The sequence below is a fragment of the Chrysemys picta genome, chromosome 13 (assembly GCF_011386835.1).
Source record: "Chrysemys picta bellii isolate R12L10 chromosome 13, ASM1138683v2, whole genome shotgun sequence".
In the NCBI taxonomy this organism is placed as follows: domain Eukaryota; kingdom Metazoa; phylum Chordata; order Testudines; family Emydidae; genus Chrysemys; species Chrysemys picta.
The window spans coordinates 30662383-30688985 of record NC_088803.1 but is presented as its reverse complement, the minus strand read 5'-3'; the positions used below and the strand labels follow the sequence as shown (position 1 = coordinate 30688985).

General features: G+C 44.6%; 1 protein-coding gene across 1 annotated transcript; it reads right to left on the bottom strand.

The window, feature by feature from the left end:
- Positions 1-15909: 15909 nt before the first annotated feature.
- SRSF6 (serine and arginine rich splicing factor 6) lies at positions 15910-21364 on the bottom strand. Its single transcript, XM_005295359.5, has 6 exons — positions 20918-21364; positions 20453-20601; positions 18557-18690; positions 18114-18322; positions 17596-17679; positions 15910-17461 (listed from the first exon to the last, which is right to left on the bottom strand). The coding sequence occupies exons 1-6, from the start codon at positions 21022-21024 to the stop codon at positions 17104-17106; spliced, it is 1041 nt and encodes a 346-aa protein (XP_005295416.1). The 5' UTR covers positions 21025-21364; the 3' UTR covers positions 15910-17103.
- Positions 21365-26603: the final 5239 nt, after the last annotated feature.

Sequence of the window (26603 nt, the reverse complement as noted above, 5' to 3'; positions counted from 1 at the left end):
TATTAAAAAAAAGCTTGCCTAACTAGTTGATAGGAGCATAGGACATGGGGGAATTTCTCTCTCTGAGCGAGGTGTGACATGCAGCCAATGTCACATTTGCATCCAGGGCGGTGAGGTCACCACTGAAGTTCTGTTGTTTTCAAAACAATGCCCATGCCGACTCCCCGGGCTGTGAGTGACTGGCCAACAGCCGCCTTGGGTGGAAGGGGAAGAAAGATGTCTCCAATTGTCACAGCGAGTAAAGAGCTCCGACCATTTGAACTGCAAGGATTGCTGCGTTCAAGCATCGCACGCGCTCTGCCCTGACCGTGCCCTCTGTATAACGGCGACCATGCTTATTGGTACATGCTGCACAATCATCATGGATGGGATCCTGGAGTTCTTGCTAGGAATGGGCTTGGTACAGGGGCGGTGGAGCGTCTGAGAGAGAGAGGCAGCCTCTGGGCTTTACAGGCTTGACGTCCATCGCACCAAACAGCCCTTCCCTGTGTTCTTCTGCAGTCCCGTCTGCTTCCCCGCCCCTTCGGAAGCAGTGGTAGAGTGAAATGTACGAACCCCTATAGCTTATGTAGGGCAGGAACATCAGGGGCGAGGCTGAAAGGCAGCGATGAAGGAAATGCAAATCCGCAGCTGCCCCTGCCCGAATCCGGTCTGCACTGGAAAGCGGAGTGTAATCAGAATAATGAGGCTAAGTAGGTTTACACGGCAAACGAGAAAGCGATTCGACCGTTAATTTTGCGGCTGGCTTTTCACTAAATAGACTCCGGTGCGGAGGTTAATCTCCATGGCCACGTTAGCAAATTCTCCAGATTTTTCAGATAATTTGGTAGATTTACATTTAAGCAGGCAGAATTTTAACTCTCCCGGTTGCCATAACAACGCAATACGTTTATTCTTCGACGCGGCCGTGTCAATTTTTAATCACATCACATTATTTTGGAATGTGATTGCATCGGTTTAGAACTTTGGTTGCTATAACAACTGTGCAGATAAAAATACATATGGAATCCAGTTTACATTTGGGTTTGGATCAGGGATTTCCCCCCCCCCCCCCCTTGAACCGAGGTCAGGGGAATATTCGGAAAATTAGAGTGAAATGGCGAGATTATCTCTCCACAGAAACATAACACACACACACACACACTAATCACTGGCGATCGCAGACTTTTAACATCCGTTTGAATATTCCAACATGAATGCTTAAGCGGTTGTCCTGTATTAATAATATCCTTTACATACGAATTTAAAAGACACTATTCCCAAATAAGCATGGTTACCGTAAAAAAAAAAAAAAAGCCTGTTAGTTTTACTCATTTAGTGACGTGGTTTGTTTTAAACTGAAGTGGGGGGAAACTGGAAGCACTGGGAAAGTGTTTTAAAATCAAATCAACCTGTCAAAAATCATTGACTGTTGTACTCTGCTTGTGTAAGAGAAAATATCAACCTCGTCTCTCAATTTGGAATGGATCTTATTTGGGGTATCTTGGGAACTTAGACAAAGGCAGCAACTAAGATTTTTGTTTTGTTTTTTAGATCTTGTGTTTGGAGAAGGTAGGTGTCTTTAAATAATAGGAATATGTTGCACAGTAGTCGTCAAAAACAGTAAACAAAATGTTAGGGTGCATAAGGAGTGAGATGAAAAATATATGACTGAAAATATTATAATGGTGTATATATAAATCAATGGTGCATCCTTACCTAAAATAATGTGTTCAGTCTTGGGCACCCACTCTAATATTAGATAGCTACTCCCATTTTTACACCCCTCCAACACCGTTTGTTTTGAAATTAGTAACAAAGAATCAAATTTTTCAAAATGTTTACATTAATGAAAATTTCATTCTATTGTTGGTTAAAAAAATGCATGGTGGGGGCTTTTCACCACAAATTGTCCTAGTGTTTCAGATATTGCAATCAAAATTTTGACATTTTAATTTTTTATTCAGATTTTATTCACACCTAAGAGAAGAGAAGAATGAGTGGAGACACAATAACAGTCTTCAAATACGTAAAAGGTTGCTAAAAAGAGGACAGCGATCAGTTGTTCTCCATCCACCAATGGTAGGGCAAAAAGCAATTTGCTTAATTTGTAGCAAGGGAGATTTAGGTCAGATATTAGGGAAAACATTCTAACTATAGGGCTAGCTAAGCACTGAAATAGGCTTCCAAGGGAGATTGTGGAATTCCTGTCATTGTAGGTTTTTAAGAACACGTTAGATAAACATCTGCCAGGGTTGGTTTGGGCACACTTAATCCTACCTCAGCTTGGTCAGGGATGGACTAAATGACCTCTTAAGGTCTCTTCCAGTCCTACCTTGCTATGAGGTATTAGGAGTCCAGAAATGGAAGATAAAAATTATGAGAGACATGAAGAGACTTTCATATGAAGAAAGACTGAAAAAATAGGGACAGTTTAATGTAGTCAGGAAACAATTAAGAAGGGGCATTATGGAGATATATAGACCAACAAAATGGTAGAGAGAAGGTGAATAAGACACTCCTGTTTACCCTTTCCTATAATACAGGAAGAAGGCAAAGCACATCAAAAATGAAATTTAAAATTGAGGGAAAAAAATACTACACAACACCTAGTTAACCTGTGGAACTCATTGCCACAAGGCATCAAAGCCGAGGATTCTGTGGGATTCACAAAAGGATTAGCTCAAAGCTAGCACATGTACATCTACGTGAGCTGGAAATTACACCTTTATTGCAGAACATAACAGCAAAGCTCAGACCCAGTGACCTAGATATATTCATCCACCAAGGGACATCCTAGTGACAGGATCCCTCTGCTAAAAAATTGTCACTGCTTTCATGCTTACCTAAAAGCCATTGGGGAACAGCATTGAGTGGTAAGGACTGTGACCCATTTTTGTACCAAAATGGAATGCAATTAACCAGTTTCCCTGCGTTCTTTGACAATGTGTTACAAAAATATCAAAACCCAAGCTTATGTGCTTTGCTTTTTTTTCCTTTTGCCCTGTGTGCAATAGCATGGAGAGATTCCCTCTTTCATGTACTTGCACAGACTCCACAGCGGGTCTGCTCTGCCTGCCTTGCTGCTGCTGAAAGACCTGGCTGAAACTGATGTGCTTGAAAGTCACTGTAAAGGACAAGGAACAAACACATCTTCCTAGCTGCCAAGCCATGAAGCTTCTGCATTGATCATGCAGCTCTCTAGTGCTGGACATTTGGTTGGTTTAGGTCTCACCTACTTAAGCAAAGCTATATGAAGTAATCACGGAGTTCTGTATGCTTCATACACGGCAAGTGTCCCTGTGACAAATAAAATATTTACTCTTTGAATCTCCTAAGACTCAGGCTCAAATGTGACTTAGTTGAAGAAGTGGATGGGGAAAAGGGCTTGAAGAACACAATGTTTTCTCTCTAGGTCACCAGTTCAAATCCAGCCCAGGTCACAGTAACTGAAAGTCATTCCTATCTGATGGTGACCTGTGGTGTCAGTGCAGTTCCTCTTGGACAGGTGCATTACAGAAAGCAGCAGCTCAAGGGGATAGAGAATAAGATGGAGAATATCTTATTGCCCTTAAATAAATCCATGGTACACCCACATCTTTAATACTGTGTACAGATGTGGTCTCCTCATCTCAAAAAAGATATACTGGCATTAGAAAAGGGTCAGAGAAGGGCAACTAAAATGATTAGGGGTTTGGAACGGGTCCCATATGAGGAGAGATTAAAGAGGCTAGGACTTTTCAGCTTAGTCTCCTCTTTTCCAAGGGGGGGGATGATAGAGGTATATAAACTCATGAGTGATGTGGAGAAAGTGAATAAGGAAATATAAGAACTAGGGGCCACCAAATGAAATTAATGGGTAGCAGGTTTAAAACAAATAAAAGGAAGTTCTTCACAGAGTGCACAATGTGGAACTTCTTGCCTGAGGAGGTTGTGAAGGCTAGGACTATAACAGGGTATAAAAGAGAACTGGATAAATTCATGGAGGTTAAATCCATTAATGGCTATTAGCCAGGATGGGTAAGTAATGGTGTCCCTAGCCTCTGTCTGTCAGAGGGTGGAGATGGATGGCAGGAGAGAGATCACTTGATCATAACCTGTTAGTTTCACTCCCTCTGGGGCACCTGGCATTGGCCACTGTCAGTAGACAGGATACTGGGCTGGACGGACCTTTGGTCTAACCCAGTATGGCCATTCTTATGTTCTTTTGTTCATTGGGCACTCAGGTTGGCAGCTGAATGGGAAAAGACGGAATGGGCCATGGACATTGAACTTCAGATGTGGTCACTCCAGGTCCAGGCTGAAGCCAACAGACCATATTGCTTCTGTTTCCTATGCTGGGGCTGTCAAGCTGACATCTTGGAGCAGCTCTCCAATCACTTCAAAATTTTAAAATAAACATACCAAAAAAATCCTGGGGGAGATTGGGTGGGATGAGTCTGTTCAGCTTAACTCCCTCGTGGGAGGAATTTGGGCCTTGACTTGCGAAGTGCTGAGCATGCTGGTCCCGATCCAGCACATGCTTTAACTTCCAGCCCTTGAGCATTATGGGATTGCTCACAGCACTGTGCAGGAGCAAGACCTTGGTTGGTACCATTATAAAACACAGACACCAATTACTTAGGCAGAACTGGACGTCCTCCTGGGAAAGACCCCAGACTGGAGTAGTAGGGCCCAAGGCGCTTTGGCAGACCTGTCTGGGAGACCAGGCCTGGCACAGAGACCAGCACTGAAGTGCCTTAGCAGAACAAGAGAGAGGAAGCTTGCACTGTCTTCCCCCATGCTGGGCCAAATCCTGCTCCATTGAAGTTGGTGGCAACATTCCCACTCACTTCAAGGAGAGCAGAACCAAGCCCTTGGCTCTGGTAATCCTGTCAGTCTTGCATCCCCAGGAGCACAGAATCACACAGCTCCTCCTACACACCCCAAACATCTTCATCTGTTCATAAAAAGTACAAGAGACCCAGTTCAGGGATTTTGATGAACTAATCAGAGCTGATCATTGGAGTTGGCTTAATGCACTCAGGGCTTTAAATAGGCTCTTCCTCTTCCTTCCCCCACCCCCCTTCTTTCAGTGTCACGGGGAAATTATTTGTAGCAATGGCTGTTTGTTCTGCCAGCTTTACTATACTGGGGGATTCATATGTAGCTTCAACTCAGGGAGAAAGAGTCGACTCAATCACTTTGAGAGAAGCTGACTCATGGATAGAGACAGAACATTCCACCCTCACTGCTAGCAAGACGTGCAAAAAGCATCATGTTCCTTGAATGCAGTTTACTGTGAACGATCATGATTTCAGACACTTAAGAACAGGAAGCACTGAGGCCTCACTAGGCCTAGTGAATACAGCACAGGACTCAGGAGACCTGAGGTCTAGTCCTTGCTCTACCACTGGCCTGCTGGATTACCTTGGGCAAGTTACTTCACCTCGGTAAGTGCTTGTTTGCCCATCTTTAAAATAGAGATAATCATACTGACCCCCTTGGAAAATGCCTTGAGATTTACTGATCAAAAACAGTATATAAGATTTCTAGGGGCTTTTGCTTGTTTTCTTACACACACACCCCCCCCTCCGCTACTGGACTTAATTGGCAGACCAGTCTGCAAACAGTCAGGGCAATGTTTAGTAAGAATTCCTCTGGGATGGGCCATGACATTAACTTCAGTGCTTTCTTCTGTTATTGACATGGATGGAACACAGAATTATAGAGTGTGTTTTAATTTAACATGATGACCCCAAACAGGACCTGAGCCTGCTGACACTGAAGACAAGGGCACAAATTTCATTGACTGAAGTGGGAGTGGGATGGGGCCCTCAGAGCCTTCTGAATGGCTAAGGACTGACTGTACAGTAGGGGATATTTTCACGAGACGCAAAACTAAATATAATATTCATATTTACAATTTGGTTGCCCTCCAGCCACCCTCTGAAGAGACAAATTGTTTTCATCCTTATTCCAAGGCTCTGTTTCAATCATATTTCATTTCTCAGCTTACCTGAGCCTTGGAAAACTTCTTAAAATGTTGGTAAATACAACGGTTAGCCTTTTAATGGGTTTTTAAGAACATTGCATTTGCCTCTAGACATTCATATGATATTCATTGCAGTGTCTAAGCAGCTGTACATAGTGATGTGATCATGGTGGACAGACGTCAGTTATATTTGGGACAGAAGGGCTAAAAAATCATTGACTAGAGCCACTCAAACATGCTAAGCCTAGTTCTCTCTGGCCTTGTCTCACCAGGAAAACAGGCATGTTCTTACCTCATGCTAGCTAACATGAGATGCTAAAATCCTAGCAAAGACCAGGATGTTGTAGTTTAAACACAAAGAAAACCCTAGACTCCCCCACAGTCCTTATTTCCACCTGCTAACACATGGTAAGAACACACCCTCTCTATGTAGATTGTCCAACTGCTATGGACACAGCCATTGATCTATCAGACACAAAGCTGCTGGTCAGCTACTACCCCAGAGCCCCAGAGAGCACTGTGTGGGATAGCTTTCCTTCTTCTCTTCTCTCTGGGGGCAGCAGCATGCCCTGTGCGTTCATTCCTCCCCTCCGGTGGACACTTGTTTGATCACTCCTCCTATTAGCCACCAAGTCTGGGACTCCATTCCAATTAGCTGCTCACATGCGGTTTCCCTTCTGCCCACAAGCTGCTGGGAGACAGCGGGAGATGTGACCTATGGTGAAATGTTGGTGGCACGGGCATAGTGTAAAATTTACATTCCACCTCCTAAGTGTCTGCCTTTGCCATGCTCCCACCCTCTCCCCACAGCCAGTCACTTCCTCTCTTGCTAGAGAAAAAGGGATGGCATGGAGCTGTACGAGAGGTGAAGCAATGTAATTCTGGTTTGGAGTGGGACTCAAGAGCCCTTGCTTCTATTCCTGGCTCTGCCACTGACTCACTAGATGACATTTCCCACCCGCTGCCTCAGTTTCCCCAGATGTAAAATGAGGATGATGCTACTGACCTCTACTGGAAAGCACTTTGAGAACTATGGACGAAAAAGCGCTAGCTAAGAGTCAGGTATATTACTGAGTCATCTCACTCTGTACCTCAATTTCCCCATCTGTAAAACAGGGATAACAATACTTCCTTTGCAAAGCACTGAGATATATGAATAAAAAGTTATACACAAGAGACATTATTACAAAATCTCTTCCCTCTTGGGCATCAATATGGTGGAATATGATGTCCAAAATCTTTACACATTGCAATTACACTGTCAACCCAAGAGGAAGCAGTCTTCCATTACCAACTAACAGATCCAGGCTACATGTTGTATTAGGCTCTTTCAAATTGTTTTGTTCTAAATTTCCTGCATGGGCCGTTGATGTTTCCCTAGTTTAGTTCAGAAGGGGAGCAGTGAGAGCTGGGCAAACACAATACTAGCAGTAACTATCATTATCAGGTAACTATAAATCTGTAAGTCTTTACTCCTGGGGGAATTCTGTGCCACCAGATAGGTGCAGAATTCATGTCCCCCTACAGATTTTTTTTTCATCTGTAGAATATAGATTCTGCAGAAGCGCTGCAGTTACACCTTTCACCCACCAGGGGCTGCTGTGGTGCCAGAAGAGAGGGCAACCAGCCAGGTGAGGCACGGGACAGACAGAGCAGGGCACATGGGGCTGCTGGGCAGGTCACAGACTGGGGCGTGGGCTCCGGAGCTAGTGAGGTGACAGCATTGAGCCAGGGACTGAATGGGAGGTGGGGTGCAGGGTCACATGGGGACAGGGCATAGGGGGGTGCAGGGACACATGGGGAGGGGGAGAGGGGCTGCAGGGACACATGGGGATGGGGCAGATGTGCCTGACTGAATGGGAGAGGCTGGGGTCAGCTAGGGTCTGTATGGGGGAAGCTCCATAACAGTCCCTCCCCCCCAAATAAAACAACCACCCCTAACCTGTTCCATACTTCTCCCACCCACACCCAAAAACCCTCCAGGTTAATTTCCAAGCTCCTTCCCTCTCCCTCAGCTCCTCTGTTATCCCGACTCCGCCAAGCCTTTGCACTGCTTCTGAAGGGTATGGGAAATTTGCTTCAGTATTAAATGAATTACTGAAAGTTATGTATTAATACACCTAGTAAGGAATCTGTCAAAAAAAATTCCTGAGAGGTTTTTTTTTTTGGTCTGTATTGTTACAAACATACTTGCTGACAGGTATTTTGAAATACATTACCAAAATAACTGAAACTGGCATGATTATACTGTGATATTCTGACAAATAAAATATGCAGAATTTCCCATTGAGCACAGAATTTTAATTTGTGGTGCAAAATTCCCCTAGGAGTATGCAAGTGAATATTGCCCCCACACTCATTGAGCAATTTTTCACTGGGTTCATTGCTCAGCACACTTGGGAGTGACTATTTCTCTTCATTTTGACATTACACAGTGTCGTTGATGAGTCTGAAATACACAGAAGACTGAGGAACACAAATGTAGCACAGAAGATTATGTTGTACTGTTTTTTCACCTTACATCACATCTTTATACAACCACCTCATTTTCAGTAGCAAAAAAACTGCCCGGCTAGGAATTCAATAATGCAAAATTATTATCAGAGCACAACTCAACCAGTCTGGTGCAATTATATGTTGTAACTACTACACCAATTGGATGAGACACGATCCTATTGCATTCCTACCTGGTCAATAGTGCATGCATGCGCACACACAAACCCCTTCAACCTAATCGATTTAAGCAAACACCTTTAGTTAAAACAATGCAAATGTGCGTGTAGATATGGCCTTCTTTAAGAGTTAAGAACTGCTAGCTCTGCTCTGCTCATTTTTATTTATCTCCCTCTCTTCAAATAAAAAGAGAAAAGTTTGTGATTGCAATGTTAACAGGTATAATAAAAAAAAAATCACAAGTCAGGCAATGGAAAAGTTCCCACAGCACGATTAACTCATAGCACTACACACAGTAATATTCATCCTCTGGTTTTCCCCCTCAATGTGCAGCTTAATATATTCCTGTTATTAAATATACACCATAAACCAGACAGGAAATGCAACATGGTTAAATTGGCTTTGAAGTGGGAGCCTGACCTTTCGTGTTGCTCAATGTATTGTAATTTCAACTGCACCCATGCCATTTTATTACCATAACTTCCCCCTCAAGGACATCCTGAATGTAAGGACTTCTGACTTTTGAGTGCTTCTAGACCACTGAGCCAAATTCCCACTTTTTCATCTTTAGCTCTTTGATTTATAAGCATGCAGAGATTTCATGAATGTTGGCAATGCCAGCCCAATAACAATTGGACTTTGGAGAAGCAGAAGCTGGAAACAGTTCAACAAAAAGCTACTCTGTGTATGAAATATTAATTCAAGTAGGTACCTCACACACATCCCGTCTCCATTCGGGATTCAAGGACACTTGCAAGGACTGGGTAACAGCTGACTTCCATTCAGAAATGAAATCTTCATATGCAAAGGTTGTAGATGGGTCTTTTTTCATAAACCGTTTATATATTTCTGTCCATTAGATTTTCAAGCTACTCCCTGTTCCATTCCAGTTGTAATACCAGAGCTTCATGTTCCCTGTGTGAAATACTTTGATGTATGCAAAATAAGAAGCTACAGCAGCATATCTAGATGTTTTAAAAAAACTGATTTGTAATAAATGTACCAATATGGTAGAGTTATAATGTAAACAGCACTTTAAAACAGTAGACATTTGCTTTAGAGTAGCAGAATTCGCTCTGGCCCAGTACATCTTCCTGCAGAACATCCAACTAGTCATTGTTCAGCTTGGTGGTAACCCAGCAGCATGCTCTGTCCGCCATATGCTTCATAAGTCAATTCACCAGTGTGCGCTTAGAGCAGGATATTATTCAGGCTGGCACAGATTGTTGATCTCTTCCACAGCCTTAATTTGACATACTACCCATCCATCCATAGTGGAACTTTTAGGACTTGTATTGGAGTGTTTTGGAATTATTTACATTAGGGTGGTACTTGGTTAAGAGGGGCCTTCTTGCAGTAGGCACTGCACACATGTAAAAAAGAAACCCTGCCCCAAAAAGCTTACAAAGCATTTATATTATTCTTACACCCAAAATGACAAGTAAAGTCTTTAATACACAGCTGAGAATCAGGTTTGGAAGCTCCCTGTAATGGGGTTGGCTCCTGCCTCTCGTGAGCGCACCCTTTCTCTGGTCAATAGTGCCTGCACACACAGTTCTTTTTCACAAGGTGGCACGCACCTCTTGTCGACAGCCCCCTTTTCTCGGTTGGGTGTGAGCTTGCTTTTGTTTTTTGGTCATATATCATAGAATCAAAGAACTGGAAGGGACCTTGAGAAGTCATCTAGTCCAGTCCCCTGCACTCAAGACAGGACTAAGTATAATCTAGCCCATCTGCGACAGGTGTTTGTTCAACCTGCTCTTAAAAATACCCAATTATGGAGATTCCACAACCATGAGCGCACCCTTCCCCCCAGCTGATGTTCTGTGGCAGGTTTTCAGCAGCTCTGGCTTCCGGCCAAGCCCCCCTCTACTGGTGTATACAGTACAAGTTCTTATTACAGCCCTGGTATGGGGCCATAGCTCTAAGGCTTCTCCCAGAGGCACTGCCTTCAAGCACCCAGCTACGGCCCATCTTGGTAAGTGCACCTGGTGTTATTTCAGCAGGCCTCCCTTGGCTCAGTTTGCAACCAGACCAGCAGGACCCATCTTGGTAGCCTCGCTGGCCTGGCCAGGTTCTGTGCCCAGTCCCCTTGGGCCTCAGCCTGCACGCACTGACCTTCCGCTGGTCCTGCTGCTTTTCCCACCAGCCAGCACCAGGTTTTCAGCAGACTTCCCTGGACTTCAGTCCTACTTGCAGTGAGCTCTCCAGTCAGCTGTCCATGGTACTGTGGCTCTTCCCACCAGCCAGTCACCTGGTCTTCACTCCTCAAGCTCCACACAGCAACTGAGCTCCCAGCTCTCCACTGCTTACCTTATATAGGGCCTTTCTGGACCACATCAATCTCTCCAGCAGCATGATTGGCTGTTCCTCTGCAGCCACTCTAGGCTGCCTGGAGGACTTCTTGCTGCTCTTATTCTGGGTCAGGGTGAGGCAGGGCAGTAAGGCTCCCAGCAAAGGGACTCTGGACCTAGTCCACTGTGCCACACTCCCAAACAGGTTGGTGCCTTACTATATACAATTAACTCATCTTGATTAGAGAGCACTCTAGGACAAGTTTCACCAGTTCGGGAGGGAGGGCAGGGGAAGGAGATAGCCTCACGTGTAGGCACGTAAGGTTGATTTAATGCGTTTCCCTCTCCATGCATTTGCCTGCACCTTTCCATCAGCATTATAGCACCTGACAAATAGGGTTTACCTAAAACAACATTCTTTAAAACTCATGAACTCACATTTATCTTGTTTGGAGGCAAGGTGAAATTTGAGCACTTGCTTAAAATCTGTGCTACCACTATGGTATAGCTCTAGTTCTCTTCCCATGAAGATTTCCTGGAAAAGCAAAACATGTGACAACCTACTGAAGATGGCCCTCAAACAGGATTTATAATTATAAGAATCATTTCTAGGAAAACTCATTTAATTGGGTTACCAGTAATGTTAAAAGCAAGCAGCCTGAAGTACTTTATTTTCTTAACTTTTTTTAGGCAGTTGTAAGCCTTAGAGCCTGAAGAATTCTTCTGTTTATTTACAGAACAAGATACAAAAAGAAGTAGCTTCCCCACTACATTTCCTTCTATCTACATAGTATATGGTAAAATTCAGTCTCTAGAGCTAGGCTCTCTGTAGAGATAAATACAGATGGTGAAGGTAGTGAACAGCCACCTCCATTTTGCACAAGCCACTAAAGAGGCATATGCTGTTAAGAACGGTCAGTAACCAAGGTAAGAAGTGAGAGGTTGGCTGTTTGATCAATTACTAAGACCAAGTTGCAATGGTCTCAGGCAGACATTCCAAAGAATAATTGCAAGAGCAAACTGCTAACAGCATCTGGCTGGTGCCTATACTAAAACAAGAGATTAAAAATAATATTGCCTTAATACCTAAATGCAATGGACAAATAATGTAAAAGGCAGGCTTGTGACATTTTAGCCACTTTTACAATTGACAAAGAAAGCCTGGCTTTTTGTTTGCAAAAAATCAGGAATTTTAAGGCTATTTTGCTGAAGGACATCTTGGCAATATAGAAAGAATATCATGACCCTAACAACCTATGTGAAGGGTCAGAGAAGGAAGTATTCATTCTTTAACAAAGATCTCTCTTCTCCCAAATGCTAAGTACTAAAGTTCTATAGCTAAAAATTTGAATAGTCTCCAGTTGCCATAGCGTTGCAAAATAAATGTAATGAAACTTGACAAACATTTCAGTGCTGCTGTATACAAAGAAAGGACATCAGACGGATGCCTCTCCCCAAAATATCACCTTTGAAAAAAAGCCTTTTACAAATGCAGCAATTGGTACCTCCAGCACATGAGAAGCATGGAACTACTACATCCCTCCAGACTTACCCATTAGCATTAACAATGTAATGTTTGTGTTAGGCTTATGTAGCTATTTCAACATGAAGAACCAGTATTAAATATCAAGGGGTAGCCGGTGCCACCAGACTCGTTGCTGTCAGTGTTAAACAAGGCTTTCAATATACTATCAGACAATCCAATTCTACAGGTGAGCTGTGTTTACAGAACAAAAATCAAAAGGGTGCTCCACAGTACAGTTGAACCAGTGTAGTAATTGTGTTGCCCTCCCATTTAGCATCTGGATACCCTGGTTATGGGGCGATGGAGGGAGGCAGGAGCTATAGAAATACCTAAATCCAAAGATCACTGAATTTATAGTCTCCCTCAGGTGGCCTGCAATACCAGTAACAACTTAAACAGCAAGCACCATGGGATTTTTTTAAATACTAAAAAGTTCATAGGAAGATAGGACTGGAAGGGACCTCCTCGGTCATCGAGTCCAGGGTCCCTGCTATTGCAGGCAACCTCAATTGGTTAATCTGGGAGATCTACAATATTTTAAATTCAATTTTGTTTCATTCATGAGGGTTATTCTCTCCTGACTATCCCAACAGAGAAACAGTGTGAGATGATTCCATGAGATTTCAACCTAGAAGTGGCATATTTCAAGTGTTTGTTAATGAACTGTGCTTGCAACTCATATTTCCTAAGTTGTGTGAATTCCAAATACATCAAAGCTAAGACAACCCTTCAAAAAAGGGGCATAGATTTCTGCTATTTGATCATCCTCACTCAACTTTTGAAGTCCAAATACACATATGAAAAATCACATCTTTTCTGGCATCTATTAGAGGGGAAAATTTATCCTAATCAGTGACCAAAAACTTGCTCTAAGAGTCTAATTACAACACTATAGCACAATTCACATTTAGCTATGAGGTGACAATTTCAGCAGGAATGAGAAATTTCCACTAAGTTAAAATAGAGAAAGGACACCAGCATAACTTTATGCAGTAACATAAGGTCACATATCAAGGCCTTCACAGCATGCTAGAACTAAATTCTATGGCAAGGACTCTGGATTTTGCACAGTTCAGAAGGGAAGTTCCACAGCAGCTTCACGGACATTAAAAAATGGAAAGTTTAACTGAATTAAATATAAATACAGTACTATAGCCTTTGGATTATTCTTTGATATCACATTTAACCTCATGGTTCTCACGCTGTGTGATGTGTGTTCATACTAAGGGTGCATAAGCGGAGTTGAATTTCATGGGAAACTAGGGTTGGCAGCTAGATGGCTGGGGGGGATGTGTGGGAGTGTTTGTGGGACAAGCACACTACATGGATGTTTCTGCCAAAATATCAAGCTGTTAAAGTTCAAGTGTGTGTGTTGTTTTCAGGGTCTACCACGAACACCCAAGTGTCAGGCTGTTGGCAGACAAAGGACTTATGTACACAGACAATCTAAGCAATGTGCTGATAGTCTGAGGGTAGCTGCAGTGGCTAGTGCAATGATAGGAATGCTAGCATACAGCACCCATTAACATTTTTAAGACTTTCTAGTAAAGATGCCCCATCTCTCCAATATTCTCCTTACAACCAAAGGAGGAAATACACACGTTCATTACAAGTTGAGATCATGGAACAATTCTGTGAGAGGGATGTGAATATGGCAGCAAATTCTGCTGTATCCCAAAGTAACTTGGGGTACTGCTTACAGCCAAATTGAACTTAACACTTTTCCCGCAACATCTGAAATTCCAAAATAATTTAGTACTAAATAATGGGTCAGTAGATGTACCTCTGCTTCAGACTGACTAGTCTGCTACCTCTGCCAAAGGCAACAACATTACACTAGAACAGGGGTTCTCAATTCCCCCCACCCCCACTTAAATTTGAGTTATGTTCAGCCCCTTACAAAATGAGCCTTTCCAATGTAATCTAGATGGAACTTTGGCCATGGTTTCCAATAAAAGGACAGTCCTTTGATCCTGCTGTCTAACTGTGCACATAGGCTGACAGTGTTTCCCAAATGCGGCCCCTAGAGGCTTTTCTTGAGGCCACAGCATCCTGGGCAGCGATTGGGGGGTGGAACTAGCACTCCTCCCCCAGGGCTGCCAGTAGGGGCTGGTCCTGGAGCCACAAACACTGTAGGAGCAGGCACACAGTATGAGTTCCCCCCTTCCCGGGGGTGGTGGGGCACAGGCTTCATCCCTGGGGCGATGGACAGCAGGATCCTTCCCCCAGCTGCAGGGCTTTGGGTTCTGGCCCCAGGGATGTGGCCCTTGGCTCACCCCCCACACATCATCCCTGGCCCCCACTGGCTCCCCCAGTCCCCAGATTGTGAAGTGGAACCCCAGGCTCCAGCCCTGGTCTCACCCACCCCATCTCCTGCTGCTTCCTTTAGCCCGTTGTCCCTAGCAAGTCTGCTGTGAAACGTGATATTAAATATACAAATAGTCACTTTTAACAGTAGCAGACTTACTAGCTAGCAAGTCTTAAAAAAAGCAACCAAAAAACAAAATATGCAAAGCACCATACTTGTGTTTCTATTCTGTTTTAAGTCCAGTAAAGAACAGAGACAAATGCACATTTTTATTACTGAGTCTGCAAAAAAACCCTACATAAATAAATTACAATGATTTGGACACGTGTATGTGCATGTTTGTTTTTCCTAAAGTAAATTAAGTATTTTAGGAAAAACAGTCAGAGCAGCCACCAGGAAGAGTTGGTGGCCACACTGAGGTCACCCAAAAATTTGTTGAGAACACCCATGGGCTAGGAAACCTTTTAAAAGCAAATCCTTAACCAGAAAGGTCCAAAGATTTCAGAGCAATCTCTCTCATTTTCAGCAGCAAATAATGCTAGCAAGCACTGCAAACTGATGCTCCTGGTTGCAATACGATTAACTGAAACTTGGTCCAGCCACCCCACCATTGTGACCCTGTGAGCAAGGAGGCTCAACACCCCCTTGAAAGTCTCATGCCTCAGCTGAGACTCTATGTACTAGAAGAAATAATTTGCCTCACTGACATACAGTGGTGTCTTGCTAAAGAATGGAAATACTATTTCAAGACAGATCAAGCAAATGGTTTTGTTTAAGGGATATACTTTCAACCAGGCTGAAATCCACCTTGTTTGCAGGTGTCACTTATGCCTACAAAATAAACACCAGGGACAGATACACAGATGCAAGATGCACCCACATAAGGGAAGCTTTCTGAATGCTTATACCTGCCCACAATTAAAATATTCTCAATCAAGGAATTTAGAGACCAAATGTTACATTGGTGTAAGATCAATACTATGTGTAATAAACTAAAGTATTTCCTACCACATCTCATTTGTTTTATCAAGAGACCTGATGAGTTCTCTACACAGCAAGTATCTACCCCAGAAGAAGCCACAATTTGTCATGGAGGTGGATCCAACACAATATAGCCAGAAAAGAATTAAGCTATACTATAATAAAAGCACAAGAGTTTGAGTCACTGATTTAATTTTATACAAGTAAAACTACACATTGTATAAAGATTACAAGGCAGTTCTAATGTTTGCTATTGCATGTTACAAAAATCAATTTAGCTATAAAGGGGGCTTTTGGGATGGATTCTACTCCACAATTTAAGTGAATTGGCAACTCTGGTTTAGCAAAGCCTTCTGTTAAGACTAGAACTCTAGCTCCAATACATTAAGATCCCATAGGTTTAGATTCATACACAACAGGATTGTGGTTCTCATATTTTGAAGCGAAGTGGGTGTTAAATGAATCATAGGGGAAGGAAGGCAGCTTTACTCAGTTTTACATACCCAATAGGTAAATATTTAGAGGCCTGCAAACAAGACAAGACACTAATGACATGGACCACATCCAGAAAGACACCATTGTGTCTGAGAATTGGAGTGTCTCCTGGAATTCAAGCAAACTAAAAAAAAAGTCACATTACTTCCATTATGTGAACTTGGTTACTTATGAGTGTAGGCAATACTGCATCATGTCAAGCTACAAAATAGTACCTTTATTAGCTTTTTAATACAATCATTATGGGGAAGGAGAAAAGAAGAAACTTTTGGCAAGCTGAATTAAGATACAGCACAACTGAAGGGCTCCAAATTGAGTTTATTGCTGGTCTGAAATTTGCCTAGTTTTATGTTAACCATATGTCCAGTTCACATTCTGCTTCCACAAATTAAGATAGCCACATCATCTATACTGACCTGTTCAACAAGGCTGTCTGTCGTGCCTCTGGGTAGCAAGCCATAACCCATTAAACTACTAAAGTCCATAATTTTAAAACAGTGAAAAAATTAGGAAAAATAATGTTCTCAAAATGCCTGAACTTAAACCTCATACTCAAGAGTATTTTTAATATAAAAAACCACTTTCCACCCAACAGCAGATAAGTTATTCCTGCTGAAATGCTATAAAATTAAAAGTTTAGCTTAATCTCTACAAAAGGGGGGCTTTTTCCTGCTTTGTACATTACTGTACAACCTCATCTTTTCATCAAATTTGGATACGAATCAAATCTTTATGCCTCATTACTTGGTTCTCAGGCCATTCCCTTCTGCAAGAGAAGAAACCAACTTCTTAAGTACTAACATAAAAGATTAATGGCCTGGCAAGTAGGAAAATGTTCCATAATAGTGTGCAAAGTAAGAGGAGAGTTCTAGTCTTAATCTCTTGAACTAGATCTTGACCGTGAGCGAGATTTTGAGCGAGACCTGGAGCGGGACCTTGATGCAGCTCTTTTGGGCGGTGACTCAGAGCGAGCCTTGGCAGGTGGTTGCTGCTGTGGTGATTTGGAACGAGACCTACTCCTTGACCTGGATTTAGACTTAGCCTCTCCTTTACCATTCTCTTTGGGAGAGCGAGACATGGACCTAGACCTGCTGCGAGACTTCTCAGATTTCTCCTTGGATCTGCTGCGGGAGCCCCGGTCAGACTTGGGTTTAGATTTGCTCTTTGATCTAGACTTCCTGCTTTTAGATCTGGAACGTGAACGATCTTTGCTTCGTGACCTGGATTTAGATCTTTAAAAGAACACAATCTTTATTCGACATGAACTGATAGGTACCCATGACAGTTCTATATACAAACAGTTACCAACTAAAGGTAATAATTGATGGATTAACAAAAAGCACCATTAAACACACAAATTACTCACCGCGAGCGGCTTTTTGAGGCACTACGGGATCTGCTGCGGCTACTCCTACGACTTCTGCTTCGTGACCTTCTTCTAGATCGTGACCTGGTGACATTTCAAAAAGTATCCGTGACATTCTATACCAATTGGAGATTTTTTTTTTTTTAGCCTGGTATGTCCTGCTCCCCCCTTACTTTAGCACAGCCAAAGTGTCTTACAATGAAGAATTTTTAGCAACAGGAGTGGCCATACCAGAGCAGATCATTGGTCCATCTAGGTCCAGAATACCATCTGTCAGTAGCCTATACTTGATGTTTCAGAGGAAGGTGAAACGTCCTCCCCATAATGCACCTGGTCAACTATGCAATGTTACATCATGGAAAAACATTCCTTCCAGACCCCTGGGAGTCATCTTATCCCTGAAGTATCAACAAATTATAAAGGTAATGATTACTCTTAACGTTAAGAGTACATATAATAGGCCCTCTCTCATTAGAGCTAATAGTCTTTGCCATAAAGCTCAAGAGTTTCAAAGTTACCTTGACCTGCTGCCAGAGTAAGATCGCCTATGGCTTGTCCGTGGCTTGTCTTCAACCAGCCTGATTTTCCTGCCATTTATCTCTGTGCCATCCAATTTGTCCAGAGCACGCTTCATGTCAGAGTAAGACCGGAATTCAATTACCCCTTCATTTGTGCGTTCTTTGTGAGCATCAGCATAGGTTACCTCACCAGCTTGCCTCATGAAATCCTTAGAAAGCAGATGAAGAGTTACATAACCATTTCACGTTTATGCAGTGCAACCAGGACATTGTAAATCAAATCTGAAGAGATGCAAAGAACTAACAGTGTCTACAGCCACGCCTGAATACATTTCAAAACATTTCTGCTAAATAACAAAGAACATTCAAATTAAAATGAAATCTTGTATTGCTTTCTGCTAGTCACAAGTGGCTCTATTAAGAGATTTCACATTAATACATACTTTCAAATCCTGCCAACTACAACGACTGGAAAGGTTTTCAACAATCAGTCTGTATTCTGTACGAACAGGTGGTCCATATTTATCTCTTCCTGATTGTCTCCGACTGCTATATCCACCGCCTCCACCACCCCCACCTTTATTGTGCAAAGAAAGAAAGTTAGATTGTCTCATAATGTGAAGGCAGCTAAATGTTCTGAAAAAGTTAGTTAAACACAGATTATATTTACTGCAGTAGGACTTTATCTTTCTAAACCTCCAACAAAGATGCAATTTTGCCATGATCTATATTAATGGCAAATCAAACAGACTAAAATCCTACAAGTCTGTGCTCCTAAGATCTGTTAGAGAGTGACTGCTCCTTTATTAGATTTACCTTGCTAAGTTTTATTTTACAGAACATTGTAAAATATAAAACTTAACTGATTACATGCATTTCTACATTTTACAAAAACGTTTACTAGTTACGCTAAGTACTTACATCACAGTATGAGGTTTTTGGTGGTTGGCCACAAAACACGCAAGGTAACAGTCACCTAGTTCAGTTTAACCAGTTTTGTCTAACCCTTGGAATCCTCACCATCACCCTGCGTCTAATGGCAAAAGGCTGCTGTCGTCATGGCTTCCGGTAAGGTCAGCCAAAGGGTCATAGGGCAAGGGTCACACAATGTATGGAAAAGCCATGGCCAATCAGGAAAGGCAGTCATCTTAGCCTCAGTGGACACAGCCTCAGCCCCACTGGTCACTTTTAAATTGAAACATCAAGGACTTGTTAAAAAGTTTGAATTGGACATGCAACAATTTTAAACAACATACATTTGAATTTTTAAAAACTTGTAAAAGACAGACTCCCACCCACCCAATACCACAAGCATCTAGAGCAGTGATACTCAGACTGAGGCTCGGGAGCCACAAGTGGCTCTTAATGTGTCTCTTGCAGCTGTTTGCAGCACATGATATTAAAACACCGTGATTTCATTAGCAGCCAATCTGGGATACTTGGTCAGTCACTTTGCTGAGAGAATAATACATATACATAAAAACTAAATATTTCCCATCATACTATTTAAATATGAATAGTACTATAGTAAATGAAGCAATGAATTCACACTACTGTGGCTCTTTTGGATAATGCTGATCACTAATTTGACTCCTGAACCACTGAGGTCTGAGTATCACTGATCTAGAGTTTACTCAAAGATGTATCACACTTACTACTCTTAAATTGCAATACCATGCCAATTAAGCTATAGTCAGCTGAATTACTCATGCTGTATAGCAATAACTACACAAAATGAGTTTTTTCCTTTTTACGATACTTCCCACTTCCCATATTTCCTACAGTCTGTCTCAAGGAAACCCTTCCCCTCCCCCACCACTAAGTTCTGTATATTCAATTGAAAAACATTACAGTTCACAGCTGAGCGCTTCTACCATGCCCAGATATGTAATTTTTCACTTAAAAGCTTCCAAATATTTAAGTTAATAGAACCAATCTCTTCTAATGAAGAGCAGGGAATCCTTACTAGATTAAGACTACACTTAAGCTTTGCAAATAAAATTGTCCCCCTAGTCTGCTTCATATGCAATTACAGGTACCAATGAGTGCAGTTCTATTCTAGGGTATCTAAAGCGCAAGGCGTGTGCTAGCAAAGAGGCTTGTAAAGCAAAGCTTGGCAGGTCACCCTGCAGCCAACGTTGCACAAGGAGTACCCCTAATAGCCAAGCACACCATGCCTGGTGAGATGGTCAGTGCCATCCCTCCCACACCCCAGGGGACCGGTCCCACGCACCCAGCAGCCCTCTGCAGAAGGGATACGCGGCCAATGCAGCAGTGGCTGGCCGAACACCGCCCCCCCCGCGCCAAGGCTAAGAGCCGGGGCATGGAGCTGTACTCACTGCGGCTGCTGTAGCTGTACCCGTCCCTGTCCCGGCGGGGGCCCCGGGCGTGCTCCACTATCACCCGCTCCCCGCACAGGTCTTTGCCGTTCAGCTCGTAAACGGCATCGTCGGCGTCGCGGGAGTCCTCGAACTCCACGAACCCGTAGCTGCGGGGTCAGAGATCGGCCGTCAGGGAGCGAGGCCCGGTCGCCACGGCGCACCGCCCCCACGGAAACTAACCAGCCCCGGGGCTCCGCGCGGCGGGACAATGGAGCCAGCCCCGCCGCAGCGCCCCCACTCCCCGCCCCCACCGCCGCCATTTTGAACGCGGCGCCACGCGGCAGCCGCGGGCCCCACCACCGGCCTCCGAAGGGCCTGGCCATTGCCCCCCTCCCCGCCAGAGGCCTGCTCAGGACGGGGCCGCGCTCTGCCCCCAAGCCCTCCCCGCCGACCCGCCTGTCCAGGGCGCCCCCGCCGCCTCACCCGTTCTTGAGATCGACCTCGAGCAGGCGGCCATAGCCGCTAAAGAAGCGCTGGATGTCCTTCTCCCGGACGTGGTAGCTGAGGCGCCCGATGTAGACGCGCGGCATCTCCGCAGGGCAGAGGGGAGGCAGGACGAGGAGAGCTCGGTGCTGCAGGGCCCCCACCGTCCCAAAAGCGCGGCCTGCTCCACAGCACAATGGCGCCCGCCGCCCGCGCACGCTTTTATATCGGGGGCGGGGCGTAGACCACTACGTCACCACGGAAAACGTGCTGTGCGCCGAGGCGCGTCCGGAGGGGGCGGAGAAGGGAAGCGCTTTCCCTCTGCACATGCGCCTAGCTCTTGCACATTTTCCATAGCTCGGGGAGCGAGTCTTCTGCGCCTTATTTCCCCGCGCAGATCGAGCGCTGTTCCTATGCGCATGCGCAGAGCTTCCCTCAGCCCAGATTGGGGTGGGGCTGCAGTGGCAGTGTTGTCACTAGTGCCTGTAAAGCGTGCGCCGTTCTTCCTATGACAGGCTGCGTCCGCAACCGCGGGGCGCGCGCCGTTCTTCCTATGACAGGCTGCGTCCGCAACCGCGGGGCGCGCGCCGTCCCTGTGACAGGCTGCGTCCGCAACCGCGGGGCGCGCGCCGTTCTTCCTATGACAGGCTGCGTCCGCAACCGCGGAGCGCACGCGTTGTCCCTGTCGCAGGCTGCGTCTGCACTTCAAACGCTACAGCGCTGTAGCTGATGTGCTTCCATGTAGACACTTACTACAGCAATGAGTGGGGTTCTCCCATCCCTGTAAGTAATCCACCTCCCTGATGCCAGGGTTACACTACAAAGTTAGGTAGATGGAAGCCACCTTGCATCGACTTAGGGGGGCACGTGTCCACACTTAAATTTGTCTTCCATCACTGTAAGTGCCCTGTTATGTCGACATAGTAACATCAGGGCCCTGAGTGGCTTTGAGCCATGGTCAGTGATGGACTGAGGTTGACTAAGCAAAAGTGTAGACACCAGTTATCTATGTCGACCCTAACAGTCCTCTGGCAGCTGTCTTCTCACGCATTTTACTCAGCTCCCAAGGCACTGACTGATTCAGATTCCCTGACTCTTTCCTCTCCACTGGGGCATTGCTGCTCTCACTACACTTCCTTAAATAATTTCCTGTGCTCTCCCATTGACCTATAATCCACTGCCCCAACTGATCAATAATCTACCCTCAACTGCACCATAACCATCTTCCCATCCCAACAGTCACCCCTGCTACACAGCAGCTGCTTACCCAACCTCAAATGCCCACCCTTAAGTTCCTGAGTCCCAACTGTCATTCTCAATTGCTTGATCCCAATTGTCACTTCTAGCTGCTACAGAAATGGCTGGAATCCCATATTCTGCACCTTCTCCTGTTTATTACATACAGCCCAAAGTTCACTGCTCCAAGTAGCTTATAGAAAAGATAAGAACTTATGCGAAGGCACAAGAGTGCAATTTATGGGAGCTTTTCCCACTCTTTCTGCTGATCTGCTGCGTGGACCGTGGGCAAGTCAGCTTTCTGTGTCTTAGTTTCCACATCTAAAATGGTGATGATAATAAATACCTACCTCACAAGGATGTTGTGAGATTAAATACATTAATAGTTGTTATGCCCTGAGCAACTATGGTGATGAGAGCCATAAAACAATCTAGGTAGAAGTACATTTTTTCCTGTGCCCCCCATTATCAGATGCAAGAGAAGAGGGTGATTTTTCACTGCATGTGGTACTGGGGTGAACCAAAAATTCTTGTGAGGTTTGAAGGAATCTTCTAGGCTTTCTTTACAGGGACAGCCATTTATTAAAGTTGCAAATTCATTAGAGCAGGGACCTCATTTTTAATTTGTCTGTAAAGCACCTACCAGCTCTGGGTGCTATTGGGCTCCTGTTGTGTTAGGTGCTGTACAAACACAAAAGTAGTCATTGTGCCTGCCCCGAAGAACGTAGAGTTATCACATTCCCTCTCCCAATTTCCCCTTATCATCTAGTTGAAATAACAACAACATCCTTCTCCCAATATAATAACCCCAGTACATCAGCCTTCCTTCCTCTTCCCAGCAGTGTTGTCTCATAATACCAAGTGTCACTGTTATTGCCTCATGTCTGTCTGCCTCCGTGTTCCAAAAATTCAATAAAGAAAGAGAAACACATGCCCTTTTTCCAGAAAAATTTAAAATATTGAAAAAACCCACAACCTATTTGCTCCTCTGCTGAGATTTACTAGTTTTATCCACATGAAATGTAAGCCTCATATGCTTCTAATTCTTCCTTATGACTCTCCTGGGAGCATTAACAACACAAATATAACCAACTAGAGGCTCCAACAATTGCCTTCAAATCTTCACAGTGCTCAGTTAATCTGTACCAAACTAATTGCTGAGCTTGTTTTGGAGAGGCAGAAATCTCCAAGACTACATTTTTCTGATTCAAGAAAGTGCCTGATTAGTATACTCTAATATGCAGCATCTGAACCACCCCACTCCCACTTAATGGAAAATTTAGCATCGGGAGATTTTATCAATGCTATGAATATTTTTCACTCTGTTGTAGAAAGACTTGTGACTATGCAGATCTGTCTGTTAGCATAAAGGCTTGTTGTCTTTTTTCATACATTGTCACTTGGAATCATATTTATTTATGGGATAATTTAGCCACCAACCTTAGTAGAGGGAGCTGTGCAACCACTTATAGAGAACTCTGAGAGGCACAATCTATTCCCAAGCCGTCCAGCACTCAGGGAGACTGCACATGATGCCCTGTGCCATCCTGCAGCCCTTTGAAGTTTAACGAGTTTCATTAGATTACCAAATCAGCCCTAGAATGGACATGTATTTAGATGTCTAGCTGGATCATGTGCTACAGTACTCCACAGCGCTCCTCAAAGTCCTTACATATAGTATTCTACATAATAGTGTGGCTCTTGGGAGAATTCACCCCTGCACAGCAAACACTTTGTATCAGCTTAATTTGCACAAAGTAGCAACCAAGGGACTATATGGTTCGGCCTTGTGTCAGGTCAGCTCTGCATCTGCAGTACCGCTTTTCCCCTGCCCCCACCACTCGGGTTGCTAGGTGTCCGGTTTTCAACCGAAACGCCTGGTCGAAAAGGGACCCCGGCAGCTCCAATCAGCACTGCTGACTGGTCCATTAAAAGTCTGGTTGGTGCGGGGCTGGCAGGCTCCCTACCTGGCTCTGTGTGGCTCCCTGGAAGCGGTGACAAGTCCCTCAGCTCCTAGACAGAGGGATGACCATGGAGCTGCCCCCCGCCCTGCCCCAAGTGCTGGCTCTGCATCTCCCATTGGCCAGGAGCCGCGGCCAATGGGAGCTGTGGGGGTGGCACCTGCGGACTGAGGCAGCACACAGAGCTGCCTGCCATGACTATGCCTTTGTCTAGGAGCAGAGGGACACGTCACCACTTGTGGGGTGCCACCTGAGGTGGGTGCCGCCCAGAGCCTGAACCCCAAAACCCCTCCCATACCCCAACCCCCTACCTCAGCCCTGAGCCCCCTCCTGCACTCAAACTCCCTCCCGGAGCCCATACCCCCTCTCACGCCCCAACCCCCTGCTCCAAGCCCCCTCCAGCACCCAAACTCCCTCCCACAGCCTGCAACCCTCACCCCAACCCCAGCCCTGAGCCCCCTCCTAAACCCAAACTCTCTCCCGGATCCTGCAACCCAAACTCCCTCCAGCACCCCAACCCTCTGTCCCAGCTTGGAAACCCCTTCTGCACTCCAAACCCCTTGGCCCCAGCCTGGAGCCCCCTCCTGCGTCCCAAACCCCTCATACCCGATCCCACCCCAGCCCACACCCCCAGCTGATGCCATCACCCCCTCCCGCATCCCAACCCCCTGCTCCAGCCTGGTAAAAATAAGCCAGTGAGGGAGGGGGGTGGAGTGAGTGGGGGGGGGAGCCTCGGAGAAGGAGCAGGGCAGGGGCAGGGCCTTGGGGAAGGGGTGGAGTGGGGTACTGGTGTTCGGCTTTGTGCAATTAGAAAGTTGGCAACCCTACCCCCTGCACACACCCAGAGTAAGTGACCTTGCAGGGCAATTGGAGGGGGACAATTTTAGAAGCGGGCTGGAGGAGGGGAGCACACCAAGGCGAGAAGTGGTATGACCAGAGCAATCGTGTGTCCTGGCAATTCTGCTCCCTGCACTGGCTCATCAGCAGCCCTAAGGGCTTTCCTGGTATAGTTTTGAAAATGAACTGTTCCCCAGCAACCCCAGAATATGGGAGGTGCAAGCTGCCTCCCCTCCCCTACTGCACCATCACAGGGATGTATCTGTCCCTATATATGGAGATGGAGGAGAATGAATACATGAGATCTAGTGGCAGCTGAAGTGGCAGCATCTCCTCACTCATTAGAAGCATGAGAAATGAGGCACGGAGTAGTGGCAGATAATTGTTCAGGAAAATCCTCATTCTAACGTTTATTGGGCAGCACAAATTTGGACCTTGCTCATTTGCAGTAATTGAAGTCTTTAGCAGCTCAGGAAACAAAATAAACAGAAGCTCATCAAAATAACCCAAAACACAAGCTGGCACAGTGGACCTTCTAGGTAGAGCATCTTGTCAGAGGCTCAAATAACCAAAAAGGCAGAGTCCTATTTAAACTTGAATTTTTAAAAAGCATCCATGGACATGTTTGTGATCTCTCTTATACCAATGTAAATAAGGAATAACTGTACTGAAATCAATGGAATTGTGCTGATGTGAGGCCCGGTTACTCTAATGCTGTTACTGCAATAAAGTTCTTTCCAAGTAGTAGATGATTCCCTCCAAGCATGCACAACTAAGGTAACTGAGTTCTCCCACTCTTATCCCCAAGTGTCATGATCTTTTGTCTTATGTCTGTGCACAGTCATATAGGTATCATGTCTGGACAGCAAGCTATCAAATAATTTCTGTTGGTCAGAAAAGGGAATTGGGCAAAGTATTATTATTACTATTTATTATTTGTACTGTGGTAATAGCTTGTAGGAGCCCCAGACCAGGGACCCATTGTGCCAGGCAACTTATAAAAACAGAACAAAAAGATGGTCCCTGCCCCATAGAGTTTACAGTCTACAGAAATTCTATTTAAGTCATTCGTGTTCTCTTTTAGATCTCTACCTTCAGCAAGCAGATCATCATGTATAACAACTATCTGAAGTAAAGGGTGCATTCACACATCAGTTTTAATGAGGTTGTAACCCAACCCATAACATGGTTTCACCTCATAAGATCCATTTCACCAGCTATACCCAATAAGAGGGGATGGCTCACTGGTTTCAACATCTGAATTAAAATTTAGAAATGTTTATCTGAAATTGTCTGTGGCGGTGCCTAGAGCATAGAAAAGGCACATTCTAAAGCTAAAAGGAGACAGTTCAATTAAATACCTCCTGCTGTAGCTTCCATAGGCCCCAGTTCAAGAAAGCACTTAAACATGTACTTAAAGTTAAGCCTTAGAATGGAAAGTTAAGCATTCGCTCAAAGCCTTTCCTGAATGTGAATGCTCTCAGGATCACAGACTCAGATTTTAAAACCAGAAGGGACCCATCATGATCATCTAGTCTGACTTCCTGCACATCGCAGACCACAGAACCTCACCCAGCCATTCCTGTAACAGACCCTTAATCTCTGGCTGAGTTACTGAAATCCTCAATTCTTGATTTAAAGATTAAGTTACA